The sequence below is a fragment of the Amphiura filiformis genome, chromosome 17 (genome assembly GCF_039555335.1).
Source record: "Amphiura filiformis chromosome 17, Afil_fr2py, whole genome shotgun sequence".
Classification (NCBI taxonomy): domain Eukaryota; kingdom Metazoa; phylum Echinodermata; class Ophiuroidea; order Amphilepidida; family Amphiuridae; genus Amphiura; species Amphiura filiformis.
The window spans coordinates 8,130,612-8,152,289 of NC_092644.1; the positions used below are offsets into that span (position 1 = coordinate 8,130,612).

The 21,678-nt window shown below is 38.8% G+C and overlaps 1 protein-coding gene across 1 annotated transcript in view; it reads right to left on the reverse strand.

Annotated features, from left to right (window-relative positions):
- LOC140138358 (uncharacterized) overlaps positions 1-21,678 on the reverse strand; it is a 118,748-nt gene that overhangs the window by 25,998 nt on the left and 71,072 nt on the right. Inside the window, 15 exon segments of the mRNA XM_072160261.1 lie at positions 4,243-4,446; positions 4,772-4,962; positions 5,982-6,123; positions 7,278-7,475; positions 9,194-9,384; positions 10,347-10,488; positions 10,869-11,012; positions 12,160-12,347; positions 14,186-14,330; positions 16,595-16,792; positions 18,053-18,240; positions 19,308-19,449; positions 20,105-20,299; positions 20,983-21,167; positions 21,542-21,664. Of these exon segments, the coding sequence (XP_072016362.1) occupies positions 4,243-4,446; positions 4,772-4,962; positions 5,982-6,123; positions 7,278-7,475; positions 9,194-9,384; positions 10,347-10,488; positions 10,869-11,012; positions 12,160-12,347; positions 14,186-14,330; positions 16,595-16,792; positions 18,053-18,240; positions 19,308-19,449; positions 20,105-20,299; positions 20,983-21,167; positions 21,542-21,664 (2,576 nt within the window).

Below are 21,678 nucleotides of genomic sequence, written 5' to 3' on the forward strand. Positions count from 1 at the left end.
AAGGCAGTTAACCTCTATTTGCTTCACCCCACCCAAGTGTATAAATGGGTACCGACTTATGCTGGGAAGGTAGACTCATGAGGAGATCATGGGTTTAGCTTCCTGGTGGATCTGTACGTGTTGCACTATTAAGCAAGGCAGTTAACCTCTATTTGCTTCACCCCACCCAAGTGTATAAATGGGTACCGACTTATGCTGGGAAGGTAGACTCATGAGGAGATCATGGGTTTAGCTTCCTGGTGGATCTGTACGTGTTGCACTATTAAGCAAGGCAGTTAACCTCTATTTGCTTCACCCCACCCAAGTGTATAAATGGGTACTGACTTATGCTGGGAAGGTAGACTCATGAGGAGATCATGGGTTTAGCTTCCTGGTGGATCTGTACGTGTTGCACTATTAAGCAAGGCAGTTAACCTCTATTTGCTTCACCCCACCCAAGTGTATAAATGGGTACCGACTTATGCTGGGAAGGTAGACTCATGAGGAGATCATGGGTTTAGCCTCCTGGTGGATCTGTACGTGTTGCACTATTAAGCAAGGCAGTTAACCTCTATTTGCTTCACCCCACCCAAGTGTATAAATGGGTACCGACTTATGCTGGGAAGGTAGACTCATGAGGAGATCATGGGTTTAGCCTCCTGGTGGATCTGTAACGTGTTGCACTATTAAGCAAGGCAGTTAACCTCTATTTGCTTCACCCCACCCAAGTGTATAAATGGGTACCGACTTATGCTGGGAAGGTAGACTCATGAGGAGATCATGGGTTTAGCCTCCTGGTGGATCTGTATGTGTTGCACTATTAAGCAAGGCAGTTAACCTCTATTTGCTTCACCCCACCCAAGTGTATAAATGGGTACCGACTTATGCTGGGAAGGTAGACTCATGAGGAGATCATGGGTTTAGCCTCCTGGTGAATCTGTATGTGTTGCACTATTAAGCAAGGCAGTTAACCTCTATTTGCTTCACCCCACCTAAGTGTATAAATGGGTACCGACTTATGCTGGGAAGGTAGACTCATGAGGAGATCATGGGTTTAGCCTCCTGGTGGATCTGTAACGTGTTGCACTATTAAGCAAGGCAGTTAACCTCTATTTGCTTCACCCCACCCAAGTGTATAAATGGGTACCGACTTATGCTGGGAAGGTAGACTCATGAGGAGATCATGGGTTTAGCCTCCTGGTGGATCTGTACGTGTTGCACTATTAAGCAAGTCAGTTAACCTCTATTTGCTTCACCCCACCCAAGTGTATAAATGGGTACCGACTTATGCTGGGAAGGTAGACTCATGAGGAGATAATGGGTTTAGCCTCCTGGTGGATCTGTAACGTGTTGCACTATTAAGCAAGGCAGTTAACCTCTATTTGCTTCACCCCACCCAAGTGTATAAATGGGTACCGACTTATGCTGGGAAGGTAGACTCATGAGGAGATAATGGGTTTAGCCTCCTGGTGGATCTGTATGTGTTGCACTATTAAGCAAGGCAGTTAACCTCTATTTGCTTCACCCCACCCAAGTGTATAAATGGGTACCGACTTATGCTGGGAAGGTAGACTCATGAGGAGATCATGGGTTTAGCTTCCTGGTGGATCTGTACGTGTTGCACTATTAAGCAAGGCAGTTAACCTCTATATGCTTCACCCCACCCAAGTGTATAAATGGGTACCGACTTATGGTGGGAAGGTAGACTCATGAGGAGATCATGGGTTTAGCCTCCTGGTGAATCTGTACGTGTTGCACTATTAAGCAAGGCAGTTAACCTCTATTTGCTTCACCCCACCCAAGTGTATAAATGGGTACCGACTTATGCTGGGAAGGTAGACTCATGAGGAGATCATGGGTTTAGCCTCCTGGTGAATCTGTACGTGTTGCACTATTAAGCAAGGCAGTTAACCTCTATATGCTTCACCCCACCCAAGTGTATAAATGGGTACCGACTTATGGTGGGAAGGTAGACTCATGAGGAGATCATGGGTTTAGCCTCCTGGTGAATCTGTACGTGTTGCACTATTAAGCAAGGCAGTTAACCTCTATATGCTTCACCCCACCCAAGTGTATAAATGGGTACCGACTTATGCTGGGAAGGTAGACTCATGAGGAGATCATGGGTTTAGCCTCCTGGGTGGATCTGTAACGTGTTGCACTATTAAGCAAGGCAGTTAACCTCTATTTGCTTCACCCCACCCAAGTGTATAAATGGGTACCGACTTATGCTGGGAAGGTAGACTCATGAGGAGATCATGGGTTTAGCCTCCTGGTGAATCTGTATGTGTTGCACTATTAAGCAAGTCAGTTAACCTCTATATGCTTCACCCCACCCAAGTGTATAAATGGGTACCGACTTATGCTGGGAAGGTAGACTCATGAGGAGATCATGGGTTTAGCCTCCTGGTGGATCTGTACGTGTTGCACTATTAAGCAAGTCAGTTAACCTCTATATGCTTCACCCCACCCAAGTGTATAAATGGGTACCGACTTATGCTGGGAAGGTAGACTCATGAGGAGATCATGGGTTTAGCTTCCTGGTGGATCTGTACGTGTTGCACTATTAAGCAAGGCAGTTAACCTCTATTTGCTTCACCCCACCCAAGTGTATAAATGGGTACTGACTTATGCTGGGAAGGTAGACTCATGAGGAGATAATGGGTTTAGCCTCCTGGTGAATCTGTACGTGTTGCACTATTAAGCAAGTCAGTTAACCTCTATATGCTTCACCCCACCCAAGTGTATAAATGGGTACCGACTTATGCTGGGAAGGTAGACTCATGAGGAGATCATGGGTTTAGCCTCCTGGTGAATCTGTACGTGTTGCACTATTAAGCAAGTCAGTTAACCTCTATATGCTTCACCCCACCCAAGTGTATAAATGGGTACCGACTTATGCTGGGAAGGTAGACTCATGAGGAGATCATGGGTTTAGCTTCCTGGTGGATCTGTACGTGTTGCACTATTAAGCAAGGCAGTTAACCTCTATTTGCTTCACCCCACCCAAGTGTATAAATGGGTACCGACTTATGCTGGGAAGGTAGACTCATGAGGAGATAATGGGTTTAGCTTCCTGGTGGATCTGTACGTGTTGCACTATTAAGCAAGCCAGTTAACCTCTATTTGCTTCACCTCACCCAAGTGTATAAGTGGGTACCGACTTATGCTGGGAAGGTAGACTCATGAGGAGATCATGGGTTTAGCTTCCTGGTGGATCTGTAACGTGTTGCACTATTAAGCAAGGCAGTTAACCTCTATATGCTTCACCCCACCCAAGTGTATAAATGGGTACCGACTTATGCTGGGAAGGTAGACTCATGAGGAGATCATGGGTTTAGCCTCCTGGTGGATCTGTAACGTGTTGCACTATTAAGCAAGGCAGTTAACCTCTATTTGCTTCACCCCACCCAAGTGTATAAATGGGTACCGACTTATGCTGGGAAGGTAGACTCATGAGGAGATCATGGGTTTAGCCTCCTGGTGAATCTGTACGTGTTGCACTATTAAGCAAGGCAGTTAACCTCTATATGCTTCACCCCACCCAAGTGTATAAATGGGTACCGACTTATGCTGGGAAGGTAGACTCATGAGGAGATCATGGGTTTAGCTTCCTGGTGGATCTGTAACGTGTTGCACTATTAAGCAAGGCAGTTAACCTCTATATGCTTCACCCCACCCAAGTGTATAAATGGGTACCGACTTATGCTGGGAAGGTAGACTCATGAGGAGATCATGGGTTTAGCCTCCTGGTGGATCTGTAACGTGTTGCACTATTAAGCAAGGCAGTTAACCTCTATTTGCTTCACCCCACCCAAGTGTATAAATGGGTACCGACTTTTGCTGGGAAGGTAGACTCATGAGGAGATCATGGGTTTAGCCTCCTGGTGGATCTGTATGTGTTGCACTATTAAGCAAGGCAGTTAACCTCTATTTGCTTCACCCCACCCAAGTGTATAAATGGGTACCGACTTATGCTGGGAAGGTAGACTCATGAGGATATCATGGGTTTAGCCTCCTGGTGGATCTGTACGTGTTGCACTATTAAGCAAGCCAGTTAACCTCTATTTGCTTCACCCCACCCAAGTGTATAAATGGGTACCGACTTATGGTGGGGAGGTAGATTCATTGTTGGTACCATTGATGGACACAGTAGGTTGCACTGAAAATTGTGGCCACCTTTTGGTTCTTTCTGCTGAACTATCAACAACGCAAAAACAAAAGTTATGTTTCTCGATATGGATAACAAATATGTAAACTTACTTCTCCGAATTCACCAACAGTAAAACCGAACAGAGGACAAGTTGTAAAAGTACTGTAGATGGTGAATCCATCGTATGGCATGTCTCCGTCCATGTTGTCGCTGTGGAAAGTGACGCGGGCTACGTTGCTTCTTGTAAGGAACTGTGGTGGTGCTTCATTTCCACAGTATGTGAAGGATACGGGATTGGCAGAAAGATCCTCAACCTAAAAGGAAAACAACAAATGATCAAAGTTTTGTCTTCTGCCATAGTTTCATAAACAGCTGTATGGTTTTTTTGTTTTGTTTTTTTTTGTTTTTTTTTTAATTTATTTATATATGTGATAGATCCTTATCATATTAATTTTGGTATCCCTGTGTGACTTTTCTTTCAAGTAATATCAAATATGAAGATTGAATAAAACCGTGATTTGTTATGCCATTTTATTTTCATCTGGTATTATTGGGCATAAAAAATGTTTAGCGTTCAGATACAAAAAACGAATATTCTGGCTATACCACTGGTGTCACAGAATGAAGCCCTGGACTTACCAATAGATAATCCTGGTCACATATGCCAAACTCATTAGCTGGTGGGAGATCAACGTTGAGGAAGAAGAGTACCATACAAGCTCCGTTTGGATTGGTGTATGTGTATCTGCAGTCATAATTTCTACCGTACGGAGCGGGAGAATCTGGGCTCATCAGAGTATACTTGTCCGAGTCGATTTGGGCATCACATGCTAAACAAAAAATCAAAACAGTCAAGTTGGTTAGGAGTACTTGTACTTTATGTCATGCCAATCCAGCCTACCATCCTAGTTGGCTATTCCCAGGGTTGCCAAACCCGCGATTTGGTAGCCCAATTAGGCGACTTTTGAAGATTTTCCCATGCGACTTTTGACAATTTCCTGTCCCATAGAAACCAATGGTTAAGAAAAAATTGGGCGACTTTTCAACATTGGCTCCTGCGACTTCCGATAGTTTCCTGTCCCATAGAAACCAATGGTAAAGAGAAAAATTGGGCGACTTTTCGATTATTTGACCCGCGATTCGGGCTGAAATCTTTTGGCAACCCTGGCTATTCCAGTTGAAATACATATTCCCCCTATGGAAGACGTAATCTTAATCCTCCCACACATTGGGTGTCGATTTCAAATGGAGTAACACCATTTGAAATTCACACTCCCTATGTGGGAGCTTTAAGTTATGTTTTCCTTATGGAATAGCTCAGGGCAAACAAACATGTGTGATGTGCATATAGTGATGTGCGCCCTTATTTCACACCTCTGGTAAAAAGAACACCCGTTTTCTAATTTATGCAGCAGGTATTCTAACATTGCAGATTTAGTAGTGCTACATGCACGTTCACCAATCAGATTATCCAATCAGATTGTTTTCTAACTTGCGCGATAGAAAATAAACAATTTTGTCGCACGTTTTGAAATCACTTCTTCCGATGCTAGCAATAAGGAAAATCCATCAGATGATACCCCAATGTAAATATCTGCAAAAATTTGATGGCTGTCAGTGACAACCTGTAAAGTGTGCCTATGCGTATGGATCAACGTCTAGGCGTTGTGCCTGTGCCGGTGCGTAGTGCACTAAATCACTTCGCTTTTCCATTTTTTCCAGCAGGCAACAAGCAAATTATGGTAAAGTTTGGACTCTTAGACCAGGTCTAAAGTTAGACCTGGTCCAACTTGCTTTGTGCATACAAACCTTGTCTCTAGAGTAGACATTAAGTATGCAAGAAACTTACATGGACATTCTTCTTCATTGCATGCTTGTTCAACTGGTGGTTTCGTATCACTGCACACATCATCGGCAAAAACATCCCCAGTTTCCAGACGCATGCACGTTACGGTACGAGTTTGCGTACCACCACCGCATCCAACGTCACACTGTCAAAAAAATGCAAAGAATGACATGTCACGAATAAGGATTAAGGGAGCTAACAACCTGTGCAAAAGTTATGATTGATATATTATTCCAGTTGAAATCCATACACCCGGCATGAGAATATCTTTTTTTTGAAAACTGCCGGACAACCTGTAAAGTGTGCCGATGCTTATGGATCGTGCAAAACATACTAGAAAAATAAAATTATGTAATTGTGGACAATAAAAGTGCCTGAATTCGGGCAAAAGCCTGCAAAATTTTTCAACTTTAAAATGTTTTGTTTTTTTGTGTCAAAATTGCAACAAATTCAAAATTACAAATGAATTTGATAAACTGGCAATAACAATAAATCTCACAAGCTTTGTATCAGTGAATGGGATAAGAATTTCTGTTTCTAATCTCTCCACCCAAGGGTTAAGAGTACAATTATTGTTTTGATTATTGGGAATGGCCTTCTTGTTTCTTGCTATATTTTCTATCACAGGAATTGATCAATTTCTGGGAGAGTGCCAATTAGGTTTTTCTGATCTGTATTATATGGAAGAGCAAAACCAAGTTTTTAGACTAGTCACAGATAATATATTACCGATTTAAAATTAACATGAATTTTGGCATAATTCTGATTGACCCAGCACACCGCCTGTAGGCCTATTAGATAAGAGTCATGGTTCAGGTTAGCAGACTCGGAAATCTGACGCAAATTTTTGAATTGATTCGCCCAAAGATTCTCGTAAAACTTCAACCAGCGCAATCCATTGATAGTTTACAGAAGGAAGTTGTGAAGTTTGACTCACTTTTTAAGCAACTGAACCCCCAAAATGGCAAATTATGGTAATAATTTACTTCAATCATTAATACATTGTACGGTAATACTGATTTGAGGGGCATTTTAACAGCAAAATTAACCATTTGCTTGCGTGGAAAGATGTGAATCTTGCAATCACCATCTTGGATTTTTGGTGACTGACTGAATAAGACCAATAGATGGCAGTATTTTTTCAATCACTGCTTATCAACGATTCTCGCAAAATTCTCTTGCAAGTACCCATATGGATTCACTGTCGCAGATTTCCAGGCCTGGTTAGGATTATGACAGTATAGGGCTGTACGTGAGGTATTCCAAAATTACTCCTGGAATCTGTTTTACCGGACTTACCTCTGACCACTCGGTGGCTACATAGCCAAATATCGGGCAATCCACAAATGATGCGTATATATTGAATCCGTTGAATACCACATCGTTGTTGGTACTGAATGTCAGGAGAGCAGTGCTGCTTCGCGACTTCCATTCTGGCAAGCCGGTTTGGATGCCGCAATGCACACGGGTTATGCTGTCAATTTCTGCATCTTCAATCTGAAAAAAAAAAACAACAGAAATTGTTACTTTTTATTTATTATTATTTTATTTATTTATTATTTATTTCTTATTTAACCTGGGGTGACCAATCAATGCACTGGCACTGTTCTCCCTTGGTTCCCAGGTAATGTTTTTAATGTAAAACAAATTGTATTAAAAAAGTACAAAATGTGTACAGACCACTTGACAGCATTGTTTATCAACAAAGGTGAGGGACTGGTCTATCGATATGCTTGAACGAACCGCTACACTGTTCAATGGCTTTATTGTGGTATAGTCTGTATACCTTTCTCAAGTCAGTGATTCAGATATTGTTTTTTATTGTATCTCAAAATGTAATGATGAGAAATACATAAAAGTATACATTTTTAGAAAGGAAATGATGCAAGGAATTCTCTCTATTCGCAATAAGGGCGCCGCCAGCGGTTTGCGATGTAATCGTGATGTATCATGGGAAAATCGTGATGTATCATGGGAAAAGGTCGACATCCAAGTCCGCGCATTACGAATATTACCATGCTATTACATAGGAACACGTGACAATTATTTTTTAGTTTGTCAAAATAAAGGTGTTAATATTTTTTTTTGTCATCGATAAAGGCGTTAATACTGCTATATTGACAAACTCAATAATATTGTCATGTGATTCCTAATGTAATAGCATGGTAATATTCTCTATGCGATTTGATGTCTCACCTTTTTGACATGATACATCACAATTTTCCCATGATACATCACGATTACATCGCAAACCGCTGGCGGCGCCCTTATTGCGAATAGCGAGAATTCAACTAGCATGTCATATCCCTGTGAAAATTAACAGTTTTTGAGAAAATATCAAAATTTGATTTTATTTTACTGACTCGAGGAAGGCATATGGACTAAACGTGAAATGCGGTGGACGATTTAAAATGCACATGCCCTGAGCAAACTACGATGCGTACGCACACCGCAGGGCAAAGAACAATGGAAATTGACATAATTTGTGTGCATACTGCCGGGCAATGACGTCACATGTCAAGTATTCTATATCTACATACATTGCCCACCCTGTAATTTTAATGGCTTCAAAAACCCAACTGTCATTCATCTGATTTATGGTTTTGTAGAGAGCTCGGGAATGGTTACATCTTGAGTTGGAACGTGAATGAGGTGTAAATACATTAGGAGCAGACAAAATTTTGAACACATGGTGCACCGTGAAGGAGTCGCGACGGACCTCAAGAGAGGGGAGGTTAGTTTGGGAAAGGAGGCCCTCATGATCCAGGTCCCGAGATTATATGACCTGGCAGGCAAACCTCTGAACAGATTACAATCATGTAAAAATCAGAATTTCGACAAAACTTGAGGATGTCCTCTTCAGCAAACATTTTACGGCAGCCTTTGGATATATCCGCATTGGGCTATTCCTTTTAAAATTTACACTCCCCATGCGGAAGATTTAATTAAAGTCTTCCACTGAGGGAGTATGAGTTTTGAACAGAATAGACAGTCAGGTATCTTCTTTGAAATACTACACTCACTCTAGTTGTGGAAGATATAGGTAAAGACATAATACAGGGGGAGTATGGGTTTCAAAATGAATACCCTGACCAATTACATTTAGAAAATATACTCCTGTGGCAGATATTTTCAAATCTTCCACAGGGTAGTGTGGATTTCAACTCGTAAGAGCCTATTTTGCATATTTTCCTCAACTGTCTCCTCACACTTACCGTAAGGGAATCTGTGTCGCAAACATTGCTAGTGGTTCCTGGTTCCAGCTCAAAACTGAGAAAGATGAGATTGATGCAATTGCCTTCTGGGTTAGTGATGTTGTAGACACAATTCTGATTGTTCTCATAAGGTAGTGGGTTGTTGGGACTGGCCGCAAATGTCATATCTGTGGTGATGGTTTGATCACAGCCTACAAGGACAGAAAAATAAACAATTGCATAAATTAGGATATCAACATAGCAATTTCTAACATAATGTCACAACTCCGACATTATGTCACTCTATAGAACAGCTGCCAAAATAATCAGGATTTTGTCAATCTTATTTTGGCTCAAAATGGACAGAACCCCCTTTCTGACATTATTATTTCAGTATTTTGGGTAAAGAATAAACTACAATTTGATGGAAACCATACATTATGGTTTTAATGTCACATGTCGACATTCTGTAAGACCTACAGTACGTCCATTGAGATCAATATAAAGATTTGGCTACTCTTAATTTCCAGTAATGTCACACCCCAAGTTATAGAATTTTTATTTTCTAAAATAAATTTTGCCTTCCGATTGGTTTATTAGCTATTCTAAAATTAAAGAATAAAAATGCATGTTTTCTCCAAATAATTTTAAGAGCATACTGTAGTTTAAAAAAAAAATTCAGTCTTATTACAAATATGCCAAAAATTCAGGTTGGAAAAAAATCAACCAATTTCCTATTATAAGATCGTTAAGGGGGTACTACACACCTACCTAATTTTGTGCCTATTTTTGCAGTTTTCTCCAAAATTATAGCGCATTGGGGACAATTAAGATATGTATATTATAGGGGCAAGGACTACAACTACTGCACTGGAAATTTTATTTCAGCACAGACAACAGTTGTGGAGTCAAAAATGAGGGAAAACCAATATTTGATCAATAAATCAATAACTACTCGCTTTGAGTTGCTGAATTTTCAGTACAGTCCTTGCCCCTATAATATACATATCTAACTTGCCACAAATGTGTTATAATTTTTTAGAAAAATGCAAAAATATGCTCAAAATTTGCCAGGGGTGTAGTACCCCCTTAATGTTGGGACATTTATGCTGTGGTGCACAGTACAATCGATTATTGTTTCACCTTTCTACAAAAACTTGTTTTGTTAGCTTACTTGGGCACGGATCCTCAGAGCATATACGCTGAGTTGGTGGTGGTGGTTGTACGCACAAGCTGACGGGTACTTCTGTTGTTGTGTCTCGTTGCAAGCATGTCACAGTCCTGGTCTGCATGCCTTCGCCACATGTCACATCACACTGAGATTTAAATTGTACAAATTAAACAAATTTTAATCATCAATATGCAACATGATTTAATATAATAATCCACTCAGACCAAAGTCAGAAATTTTGAGTTAAATCCACACTCCTCCTGTGGTAGCTTCTTAAAATATCGGCCACAGGGGCAGTATGAATTCCAAATGGAATGAGCACATTTAGGCAGCTCCATTTGAACTTCATACACCATCTGAGAAAGATTCAACCCGAATCTTCCCCTGAGGGAGAGCGAGTTTCAAATGGAGTTGCTAATATGTTCATTCCATTTGAAATTCATACTCCCCCTGTGAAAGGTATTTCCAACATCTTCCACAGGGAGAGTGTGGATTTGCAATGAAATAGACCAATGTAACACGTACCTCTCCATACTCGCCCAGTTCATAGACAAACGGTGGTGGATCTGGGCATTCTTGGAATGTAGTTAGGATGGTGAACCCACCATTAGTACCAGTGGCATCACTAACAAAGTTCAACATCACGTTATTGGATTGTGATTCCCCATATCATCGGAGTTTCTTTCCCGCAGAATTCCAATGGTTCTGGATCGTTATCATTGACGTCATCGACCTATAAAACAGTGAACATAACAGACATGCAATTGTGAATGACAGAATTGAAATGCAGAATGAATTTATAAATTCAGGGATATATAGACATTGAAAAACAAATCTTGACAAAGGTACGTTGAAGCAAGCGCCCCGAGAGCTGGCTCAAGCACAATGACAATCCTTTAAGCAAATGTGAGGGATCCAAATTTGTTTGCTCTTTTTAAGTGACGGTATGAGCGTTTGGACAGTATTTATTGTGGGACATTAGAGCACATCAGACATATCGAATTGCATTCTGAATACTGAAGAATGTCCTTCATTTTTTGAAATTAGCAATGTAATACACATTTTATGGCAAATGATTGAAAATTGATATTTTTGATATTTAACAGTACTCGAAGTAAACTTTATAAATCTGATGATTTGTACTTAAAGTGTATGTAGGTGGGATGAAAAGCCGACGATCAATTGAAAATTTTGACCTTTCGTATTGAAGATATGGATTTTTTCCCCAAAACACCAAAAAAAAATTATTTTAATAATTTGTCATAAAATTTGTATTATATCGTGAATTTCAAAAAATGAAATTTATTTGATATCAGAAAGACATTCTTCGTACTCAGAATGCAATTCGATATGTCTGATGTGCTCTCGTGTCCCACAAAAAATACTGTCGAAACGCTCAAAACGCTCATTCCAAATCCCTTAATCCAATTCCAGATTTGGAATCAAAAACCATTACATCCCTGAATAAGCCAACACAAAATGTATTATCTAATTTTATTTTCACATTTAATTCTGTGTTCCGTAAAGTGTAAATCTTGTTTAGTTTCAAGCAAATCATGATGGATATTTTAGCAGTATAAACATGTTTATTCTACTTAATTTCAATAACCTACATATTAAACCTAATGGGTTAAAAACATATTCACAGTCCTTCAAAATCCATGGTTCTAAAGACCAATCTCCTTCAACTACACAGCCATAAGCCATGCATAAACTTGGCTACCCCAATTTCCCTAAAATGAAGTTTAAAATTTTTTTTTTTGCATGGCGTACAGTGGTGTATCTTTAACAGCTCACAACTGTTGTGCAGACTTACCGTAAGGTAATCATTGCAGGCTCCACCTACACGGTTTGTAAGTTCAAAATACAGGAAGTTAAGTTGGATGCACCCATCTGGCGCATTATTGATGATATCGTATCTACAGTTCTGGTTGGGGAGATAATCATTGGGGAATCCAGGAGATGTGATTAACTCATTGCTCATGTCAATCGTAACCAAACACACTGAAATGAAAGAAAATACCATTTATTAAATTTTGCTGTTGATTAATCTTACCATCTATGTAAGGACATATCTTTCGCATGGCATTTCCATTGAGGGAGTCTGAAATGTTTAATGCTATTTTCTTTATTATAAGGGAAAACTTTATTTCAATGTTTCAAAAGTTAATAATATTGTCAATTGTTTAGATTTGCTTCTGTCCAATAAGCATTTCAATTTAGAGGCTCTGTTTTAATCATCCTCTCAGAGAACCATCAAATAACAAGAGCCTCAATCCTATCATCCTCCTCTACAAGTTACGCAACTAATAATGTCCGGGAATAATACATAGGCCTAAATCCATTTGCATTGTAAAAAATAATAAATGATAAATAAAAAGGCCCACCACTTCCTCTTTTTGATAACATGTGGACAATCAACTGGTATTTTGTTTTTACTTGACCTTTAAATAATTATATAAGTGGTTGTATTATCATGATTATTGCATCTGATATTTAGATCGCGATCGCTGTTGTCAAATTATCCCGGCAAAAATGTCCACGCAACTCTAAACGCGTAACCACAATGACGTCATTCGGAAAGCGCCCAATTTTCTACTTTTGATAAATGACGCGCGATGCAGCGTCGGAAGGGGGTAAATCGAGTATGTTGTTTTTATTGTATTTTTATTTCTAAAATAGTTAGTTCTTCAATTGTTTTAGATATTGATTCTATATTTTATGGGCTTTATTTTGATACCAAATAATATTTTCTTTCAATGGTCCCTAAGGTGGTACGAAAGGCAAAATCAAGTTGCTCTGATTGAGATTAAAATAGACTTGTTGCAGAGAGATATTCAAAATAATCTTAATTCTAAAATTTGAGCCAAATCGGACAAACGGTTTTTGAGATATTGCTGTTGAAAGATTCTTTGTATTCTATTGTTTTTGCCAATATATTGATGACATGTGATTTTCCCGCAAATCTAATTTGCATATTTGCATAATTAATTAGCCTTAAGAATAATGCTAATTAATTATGCAAATATGCAAATTAGATAATGGAAAATCACATGGTAATGTTTTAGGCCATAGAAACACATTGGCAAAGTTTCATGTCAAAATCATATAAAATAAAAGTAGTATGAAGGTTTATTCATAAGATATTGGTATAATATTGGCAAACATGAATATTCATGAGCACATTTTGCCAATTTTCCTCATTAACTTCATCAATATATTGGTAAAAACAATAGAATACAAAGAAACTAAAAACATGCATATCTTGACAACCATATGTCCGATTTCCTTCAAACAAAAACTATTTTGCTCAGTGTATTTAGCTTAACTTATTCAATCTATTCAAATGGTTCTAAATTCAGTTTCTGTTTTCCAGAAACATCGTTTCGAACCCCCTTAATATTGCGAATGATTTCGCATTTTTTACAAATATTTTAGAGATTTTTTTTGTAATTATGAAAACATTTTAAAAGGTCACAGTCTCATAGTCAAGTAGAAAGTCTGTTTATGGTCCATTGTAGCCTGTGAAGAAAATTAAATGGCGTCGATGTGGATGGTGTTGTCAGGCTACCGCTGACAACACTCGCGCATGCGCTGTGGCAATTGGAAGCTCGCTGGCTAGTATATTGATCGTATCGATCGAGTAATTGGCTGGGCAATAAGTGTGCACAGTGCCTATGCAGACCAGCCCTCGTGACAGGGGGCAAGGGGGACCCTATACCCTGTCCCTCAAATATCTCAACAGATTTACATTGATCTGAGTGGGGCCAGAATTTGACCCCAAATCCACATAAAATCTCATCCCTGCTAATACAGTTTATCATCATATTTCACTTCCTTACATGGGCATTCTGGTCCAAAACAGCTCCTTTCCGTCTCGAGCGCATCCAAACCGCTACAGAATGCTGCGGACACTTCCACTTGGTTTTCTGTATCATAGCAGATGACGTTACGTGTTTGTGTTCCTTCTCCGCAGGTTACAGAGCACTGTATAAAACAAATGAGCGTAGAAAAGTGACTTAATTTTGATTTGATTGACTGGGCTATTCTACTTAAAATCCACACATGTGTGGAAGATTTTAGAAATATCTTCCACAGGGGGAGTATGAATTTCAAATGGAATTAACACATTAACCAAGTCTATTTTAAACTCACCTTCCTCTGTGGAAGATTCATGTTGAATCTTTCTCAGGGGTAAATGAAATTCAAACAGAACCACCGGATGTGTTCATTCCATTTGAAATTCATCCTCCCCCTGTAGAAGATATTTCCAAAATCTTCCACAGGGGTAGTATGGATTTTAAATGGAATAGCCCACTTATATTACAATATGAGTTCATGAGCATGCTCTGCGTACTGGCAATTTGGCTTCAAAATAAAGAGTCTTAAGCATTGATATATTTCCTCAAAATATCAAGTGCTATCTCATGAACTACTGAACCAATACTGGGCTTGATTGTACTCAGACATAAGGAAAGGCAAACAAACAATTAGACCCAGGATCCATCTTTTTATTAAGATTTGACTAAGCTTTCAAAATGTGTTGTATTTCAGAAACACCAAGATATTTTTAAGCTGGCGTAAGCTGTATGGCCTATAGGGTGATCTAGTCTGCAGTTAGGCCAAAAAAAAGGACTGTTTGCTTGTTCTCCACAACTTTTTTTCAGAATTGGGTCGGTCGGTCAGGATTTTTTAAAAAATCTGTAAGGGATGAATTTGTATTTTTTGTGGGACATGAGAGCACATCAGACATACACCAGGCACAAAAATAAACTTGTCAGTTATATTCATCCTTGCTGTTCAATAACTTGATAATTTTGATTATTCTGAAATATACATTTTGTTAATTGGACTTTTCTTTCTCCTTTGACACCCTGTTCGTGAACATTGAGCAAGAATTGACCAAGATATGCGCCTCCAAACTCTCAAACCCCAAAATGAAAAGTTGCAATTTCAACGATTCAATTGTGCCTGTTACACTGTGTGCTTTATTGATTGGCCCGTGGTGCTTGTGTGCAATACAACGATGCGTTCCCATTGAAAATCGTTGAAAATGCAACTTTAGATTTTGGGGTTTGAGGCTTTGGAGGCGCATATCTTGGTCAATTCTTGTTCGCTTTTCACGAACAGGGTGTCAAATGAGAAAGCAAAGTCCAATTAACAAAATGTATATTTCAGAATAATCCAAAATTATCAAGTTATTGAACATCAAGGATGAATATAACTGATGAGTTTCTTTTTGTGCCTGGTGTATATCGAATTGCATTCTGAATACGAAGAATGTCTTTATGATATCAAATAATTTTCAGTTTTTGAAATTCACGATATAATGCAAATTTGATGACAAATTATTAAAATTTGATATTTTTCACATTTTTGATATATAACAGTCCTCGAAGTAAATTTTATAAATCTAATGATATAATCTTAAAGTGTATGTAGCTGGGAGGAAAAGCCGACAATCAATTGAAAATTTTGACCTTTCATATTGAGGATATGGATTTTTTTCCCAAAAAGACCTATTTTTTTTTTGTGTTGTTTTGGGAAAAAAAATCCATATCTTCAACACGAAAGGTCCAAATTTTCAATTGATCGTCGGCTTTTCATCCCACCTACATACACTTGAAGTACATATTATCAGATTTATAAAGTTTACTTCGAGTACTGTTAAATATCAAAATATCATTTTTAATGATTTGCCATAAAATGTGTATTACATTGCGAATTTCAAAAAAATCAAAATTATTTGATATCAGAAGGACATTTTTCGTATTCAGAATGCAATTCGATATGTCTCCAACGTCCCACAATAAATACTGTCCAAAGGTTCATACCCCACCCCTTAAGTCATAGCCAATACATAACTGTATGCCTTTAATTAGCTTAATAAATAGCAAATAGTTTTGAATTGGGATATTTCTCTACTGTATACCACTTCATTCATGTTTTTAAAACAGTGTAAAAGTGTAGAAACTGTAAAAAACTTTTCAGGATATCAATAATGTTGAAAGAAAAAAAAAAACTTTCTGAATTTCCAAAATTAGGGTCAGTGTTCATTTGTACAGCAAAAACAACTTTTTTCCAGTTTTTCCAGATTAGGGTCTGTCGGTGGAAAAGACAAGCAAACAATTTTTTTTTTTTCCTTTTTTGCAACAAGTCACTGAACGCTGTGTGTTTTCTCTGCACTGGCTGTCTTCATCCGACCTCATGCACCAAAGGCAAGCACCCTTTTAAGCATCTTCACAACTTACCTCATTCCATTCAGTTGCAATAAACCCGTAATCGGGACAATTCTGGAAAGATGTGTACATCTGAAAGCCAGTAGTGGTGACGTTACTATCAGACACAAGGGTCACGGTAACTTGATCCGACAGAGCTTCATATGGGAAAGGTGTACGGCTTCCGCACAACGAAACATCGCGTGTGAAACCTGGGATAACATCTTCAATCTGTTATAGATACAATGTATAACTGATACGAATTAGAAAAAAATGGAAACAAGTTCTCAAAGGGGATGCGACGCCAGCAAACTATTCCAGTTGAAATATGTGACCATCCTCCACAACTGAGCCCAGATGTCGCCAGTGCCACTATTGAGATATGCTCCATTGAACTTAACAATAAACAATAGGAAACAAAGGATTTATTGACTGTTTTATTGATTTTCACTACTTAAATGTCAAGTACTATAGACATGATATACATCATTTTAAAGCTAATTTCAAGCAGAATATTTTGGTTTAATATCTCAAAATGATGATTGGCGACTTCAGGGCTCAGTTGTGCTGAGGGGTCACATATGTAAGAAATGACCTTTATCTTCCCCACAGGGAGTGTGAATTTTAATTGGTTATTTGAAAGCTACACTATGTGGGGGCGCTTTGAAAATAATATTTTTAGCCCACTTTTTATTCTTTTGTCGCTACATGGCTTTTTTTTTTTTTTTCAAATAACTAAAAAAGATTCTTTTATTTGTGGCCTGAGATTGTAACAAAATGTGCTTTAACTCAGGGACGGATTTAGCGGTGGCCCGGCGCCTGTGGATTTTAAGTCCGGGCCAGTAAACTTCTAACAATTCTGGCCAGCGGGCCACTAGATTTTTTGAGCCTGATATAACACTTAAATACAAGACAAGATATAATCAGTGCCATGGACATATTTACACAGTTTCTGCTCCGCCTGTCACCTGTAATTTATATCTTTATTCAATGATTTTTCGTGTATTCTTGTGTTGCTAGCAAGTTGGAAATATACAGCTGCTTTTTACGGCGGAATAGTAGGCCTATGTACTACTTCCAGTAGAACATATTGAAAAAGCTGGGCCAGTAAATTTATTGCAGGGCCACTAGATTTGCCATTTCAATGGCCTGGAGGGCCAGTAGAAAACTGAAACCTAAGTCTGTCCCTGCTTTAACTGTTGAAAACATGTTTGCATAAGGTATTTTACATTCAACATTTTGACAACATTGAAGTCAAAATGGGCTGTTGCAGTTTAAATCCATACACCCCCTATGGAAGACATGACAGTAATCTCCCACACTAGGATGGTAGTTATCAGATGAAACCAATTATTCAGGTAATCCAATTTGAAATTCACACTCCCTGTGTGGGAGATTAAGATCATGTCTTCCATAGAGGGTGTAAGGATTTCAACTGGAACAGCCATATGGTATTCAAGATTGTAAACAAAACAAATCAAACATACGTACCAAGACATAGTCATGGCATACATCATCTACAGGCTCAGGAAGGTCGAACACGATGAAGTACAGACGCACACATTGTGCTGTATTTGGGCTTTCAATACTGTACACACATTGTTGGTTGTTTTCATAGGGCAATGGATGGTTGGGGCTATCAACGACTGTGCCGGTCTGATTAACAGTTTGATCGCAGCCTGAAAATAAAGAGATATCCATCAATGTTTAATAATATTGTTAAGATTATCATTCATCCACATAGTAATAACTTTTGCCGTCAGAACATCAGTTGTCTTGACAATGGATCCGGGATAGAATTTGCTACTCATAAGTCAAGTTAAGGTTGGTCTGAACCCTGGAATTATGGAAACTTTCAGGCCTCATAACTTCTAAATTGTTGGTCTAAAGTATATAAAAGTATACATATTTAGAATGGCAAAGACTTGATAAGTTCATCTGTGAGGTCAAATTTGGGCCAAAATGCCGTTTTGGCAGAAACTTTCTTTCAAAAAAATTCTTTGGCCAAATTTTTTTTTTTTTATTAATTTTTAAAAAATAGATCAAAATATCTAGGACCCATTTTTTAATTTTTTTTAATTTTGACCAATTTCACCAAAAACATTTGAAATTTGGGCCCAAATCAGGCTTTTTTATGATATTTTTGAAAAATCAGCGTTTTTTGACCATTTTTGGTGCAAATATCACAAATTTGGTCGAAACCTTAATCTTGAATTCAAAGGCCAATATGAGATATTCTATTACCTTTAACTGGGCAAACACATCATAGGATGCATTGGGCTATTCTATTTAAAATTCACACTCCCCTTGTGGCAGATTTTTGAAATATCTTCCACAGTGGGAGTATGAATTTCAAATGGAATAAACACATTAGGCAGTTCCATTAGAATTTCATACACCCTCTGAGAAAGATTCAACCTGAATCTTCCACTCCACTGAGGGAGGGTGAGTTTCAAATGGAGCTGCCTAATGTGTTCATTCCATTTGAAATCCATACTCCCACTGTGAAAGATATTTCCAAAATCTTCCACAGGGGTAGTATCAATTTCAAAATGGAATGGCCTATTTTTTGCAATATTTTATTCTAAATTGCACCCAAAATGCAGTAGAGCATGACACATACACAGCATGTAACACACAGATAATTTGTCAATGCCAAGGCTTGCGAGTTTCATGTCAGTGCATAGCACACTATAAATCACTGCATTTTTATGTTATGTTATGTTATCTGTTTTAAATGTCTTACTTGGACATGCTTCCAGGTAGCAAGGTTCCATTGTGGTAGGTTTGGTATCAGTGCACTGCTCGTCCAATACAACCATTTCAGTAGCGAGATTAATACAGTTGACTTGACGAAGACGCACACCTTCACCGCATGTAACCGAGCACTGAAAGAAAACAAACATATATTGATGTTCCATGTTGTAGGAGTTAATTTGTACAAAAAAAAATTGGCATATGTTTTTATATAATGGTATTGAACCCATACCTTTCCTATGAGTGTGGGTTTCATTTTCTCCATAATTATTTGAGCACAAACCCCGCTAGCTCAGGCACAGCTTCTTTAACCCTAACCATCCCAAACATCAAAAAACCTCAATTCAGAAAGCGTAGGCACAAGCAGGTATCCCACGTGATGCTATTGCGTCATCATGCGAACAGTCATTTGGCAACAGAAAGCTTGGCCGGGCAACTACTCCCCTGTGGCAAGGTAGGCCAGTGCACGGGCGTAGCACCCGAAGGGTCGGGGGTTCAAAACCGCACCTGAGAAAAAAAGTTTTCTCTTCTTCTTTCTTTCCTTCTTCTTTCCTTCCCCCTCGCCAAAAAGCAACTCGGACGTTAGGGCTAAATCTCCAATTTACATAAAGAACAATAAAGCAAAATGGACACTACAATGATGATTATAAGATGACTAGTAGTTTACAAATTTTAGCTATTCCAGTTGAGATCTACACTTGCTATGTGGGACATTAAGGTAATGTCTACCACAGGGGGTATATTGATGTCAACTAGAATAGCCGATTTGTGACTGAGTCAACTTACCTCGCCATAGCTTTGTGTCACGTAGCCAAAGCTTGGGCAGGTCACATATTGTTGGTACATGCTAAAACCTTGGTCTTGGACTTCTCCATTGGTGAAGAAACGTACGGAGACAACGCCACTTCGTGAACGCCAGACGGTTGGGAGTGTATCCCCACAGTATTTTGTAGTAAGAATATCTGTGCTGTTATCAGAGATCTGTAGAGGAAGGAATACAAGTATGTCAATCAATTATCAATTTTTCTCATATTTCTAGTAGTGGGTAGTAGAAGTGCAGTATGGGATTAGAAACCATACATTAATTAGTTTGTGATATTTTGAAGCTTTACTGCGACGAGAATCACTTTTATAAATTTGGCGCATAATTATACTGTGCTGCCAATTGGCTCATAATATCAGCAGATTAGCTAGAAAATTTTTAGTGCCGGGAGGTATTTGAGGAAATTTTTCGTGAAATTGATAATTTGATTGAAAATTGCCCAAATTTGGCCAAATTCTATGCGATTATGCAATTTATCAGTGGTGGGCTGTTAATCCGAGTGCCAGGCTCTGCTGCCCGTCACCTGAATATTGCATCCTATACCTTTGTACATAACCTAGCTGTCCAAGTAATTCACCACATGGACAGTAGTTGCATTTGCATATTTCTGAAAAATTTGATGCATTTTTCTCACGGTACATGAATTTTCAAATATCTCGCTTCGCTTTGTCTCGCACCATATTTGATCCAATGTGCTGCATTATCCAATTTTATATCATCACTACTTCCGATACATTTCCTGTCCCATAGTAACTAATGGTTAAGAGGAAAGTAGGAAAATTATTGGACCAGTGAATTGGGCTTATTTTTTTAGCAACCCTGGAGAAAGTGCAGCACTTACCTCAACAAAATCACGGCATTCACTAGTGAGTGGATCAGGATCTTCCAGTTTGAGCTCAAGGAACAGCAAGCTAACACAGGTATTGGGGCTAGTTATAGTATAAGTGCAGTCTTGGAAAGGAGCATATGGCATTGGGTAGTTGGGACTGCTGAAGATTTCTTGATTGCCTACAGTGAAATCACATGCTGTGGAGAGAAAATATTCACAAATACTAAGTAAAGAGGTACAGGATAATATCTACTTTATTAAAAACTCTCTGCAGTTGCAGCATCAGCAGATGGGCGAAGTCTGCTTTTCCTCTGTTGACAAGGGGCAGTCTTCAGTGAACGGCTCTTTTCAGAGCCACCAAAAAATTTCCATTAGCAGATAGGCGAGGTCTGCTTGTTCATAAGGGGCAGTCTTCAGCAATAGGCCCTTTTCAGAGCCATCAGTAGGTAAGGAGCAGATTATTACATCACTTTGGCGGCGAATAAACCAAGCATGCTTCTTTAATCAAGGTTGAGGCAGTAAGAGAAAAAAATTTAAGGGAACCAGCAAAATGTAACAGTAGCATACTTACAAGGGCATTCTTCTTCACCACATGATTCGGTATCATGAGGTCTTGGATCAGCGCATAACTCATCGGTCACGACATTGCCAAGTGCCAGAGTGGCGCGGTTTACTTCACGGGTACGCAGTTCCGCTCCCACACGTCAC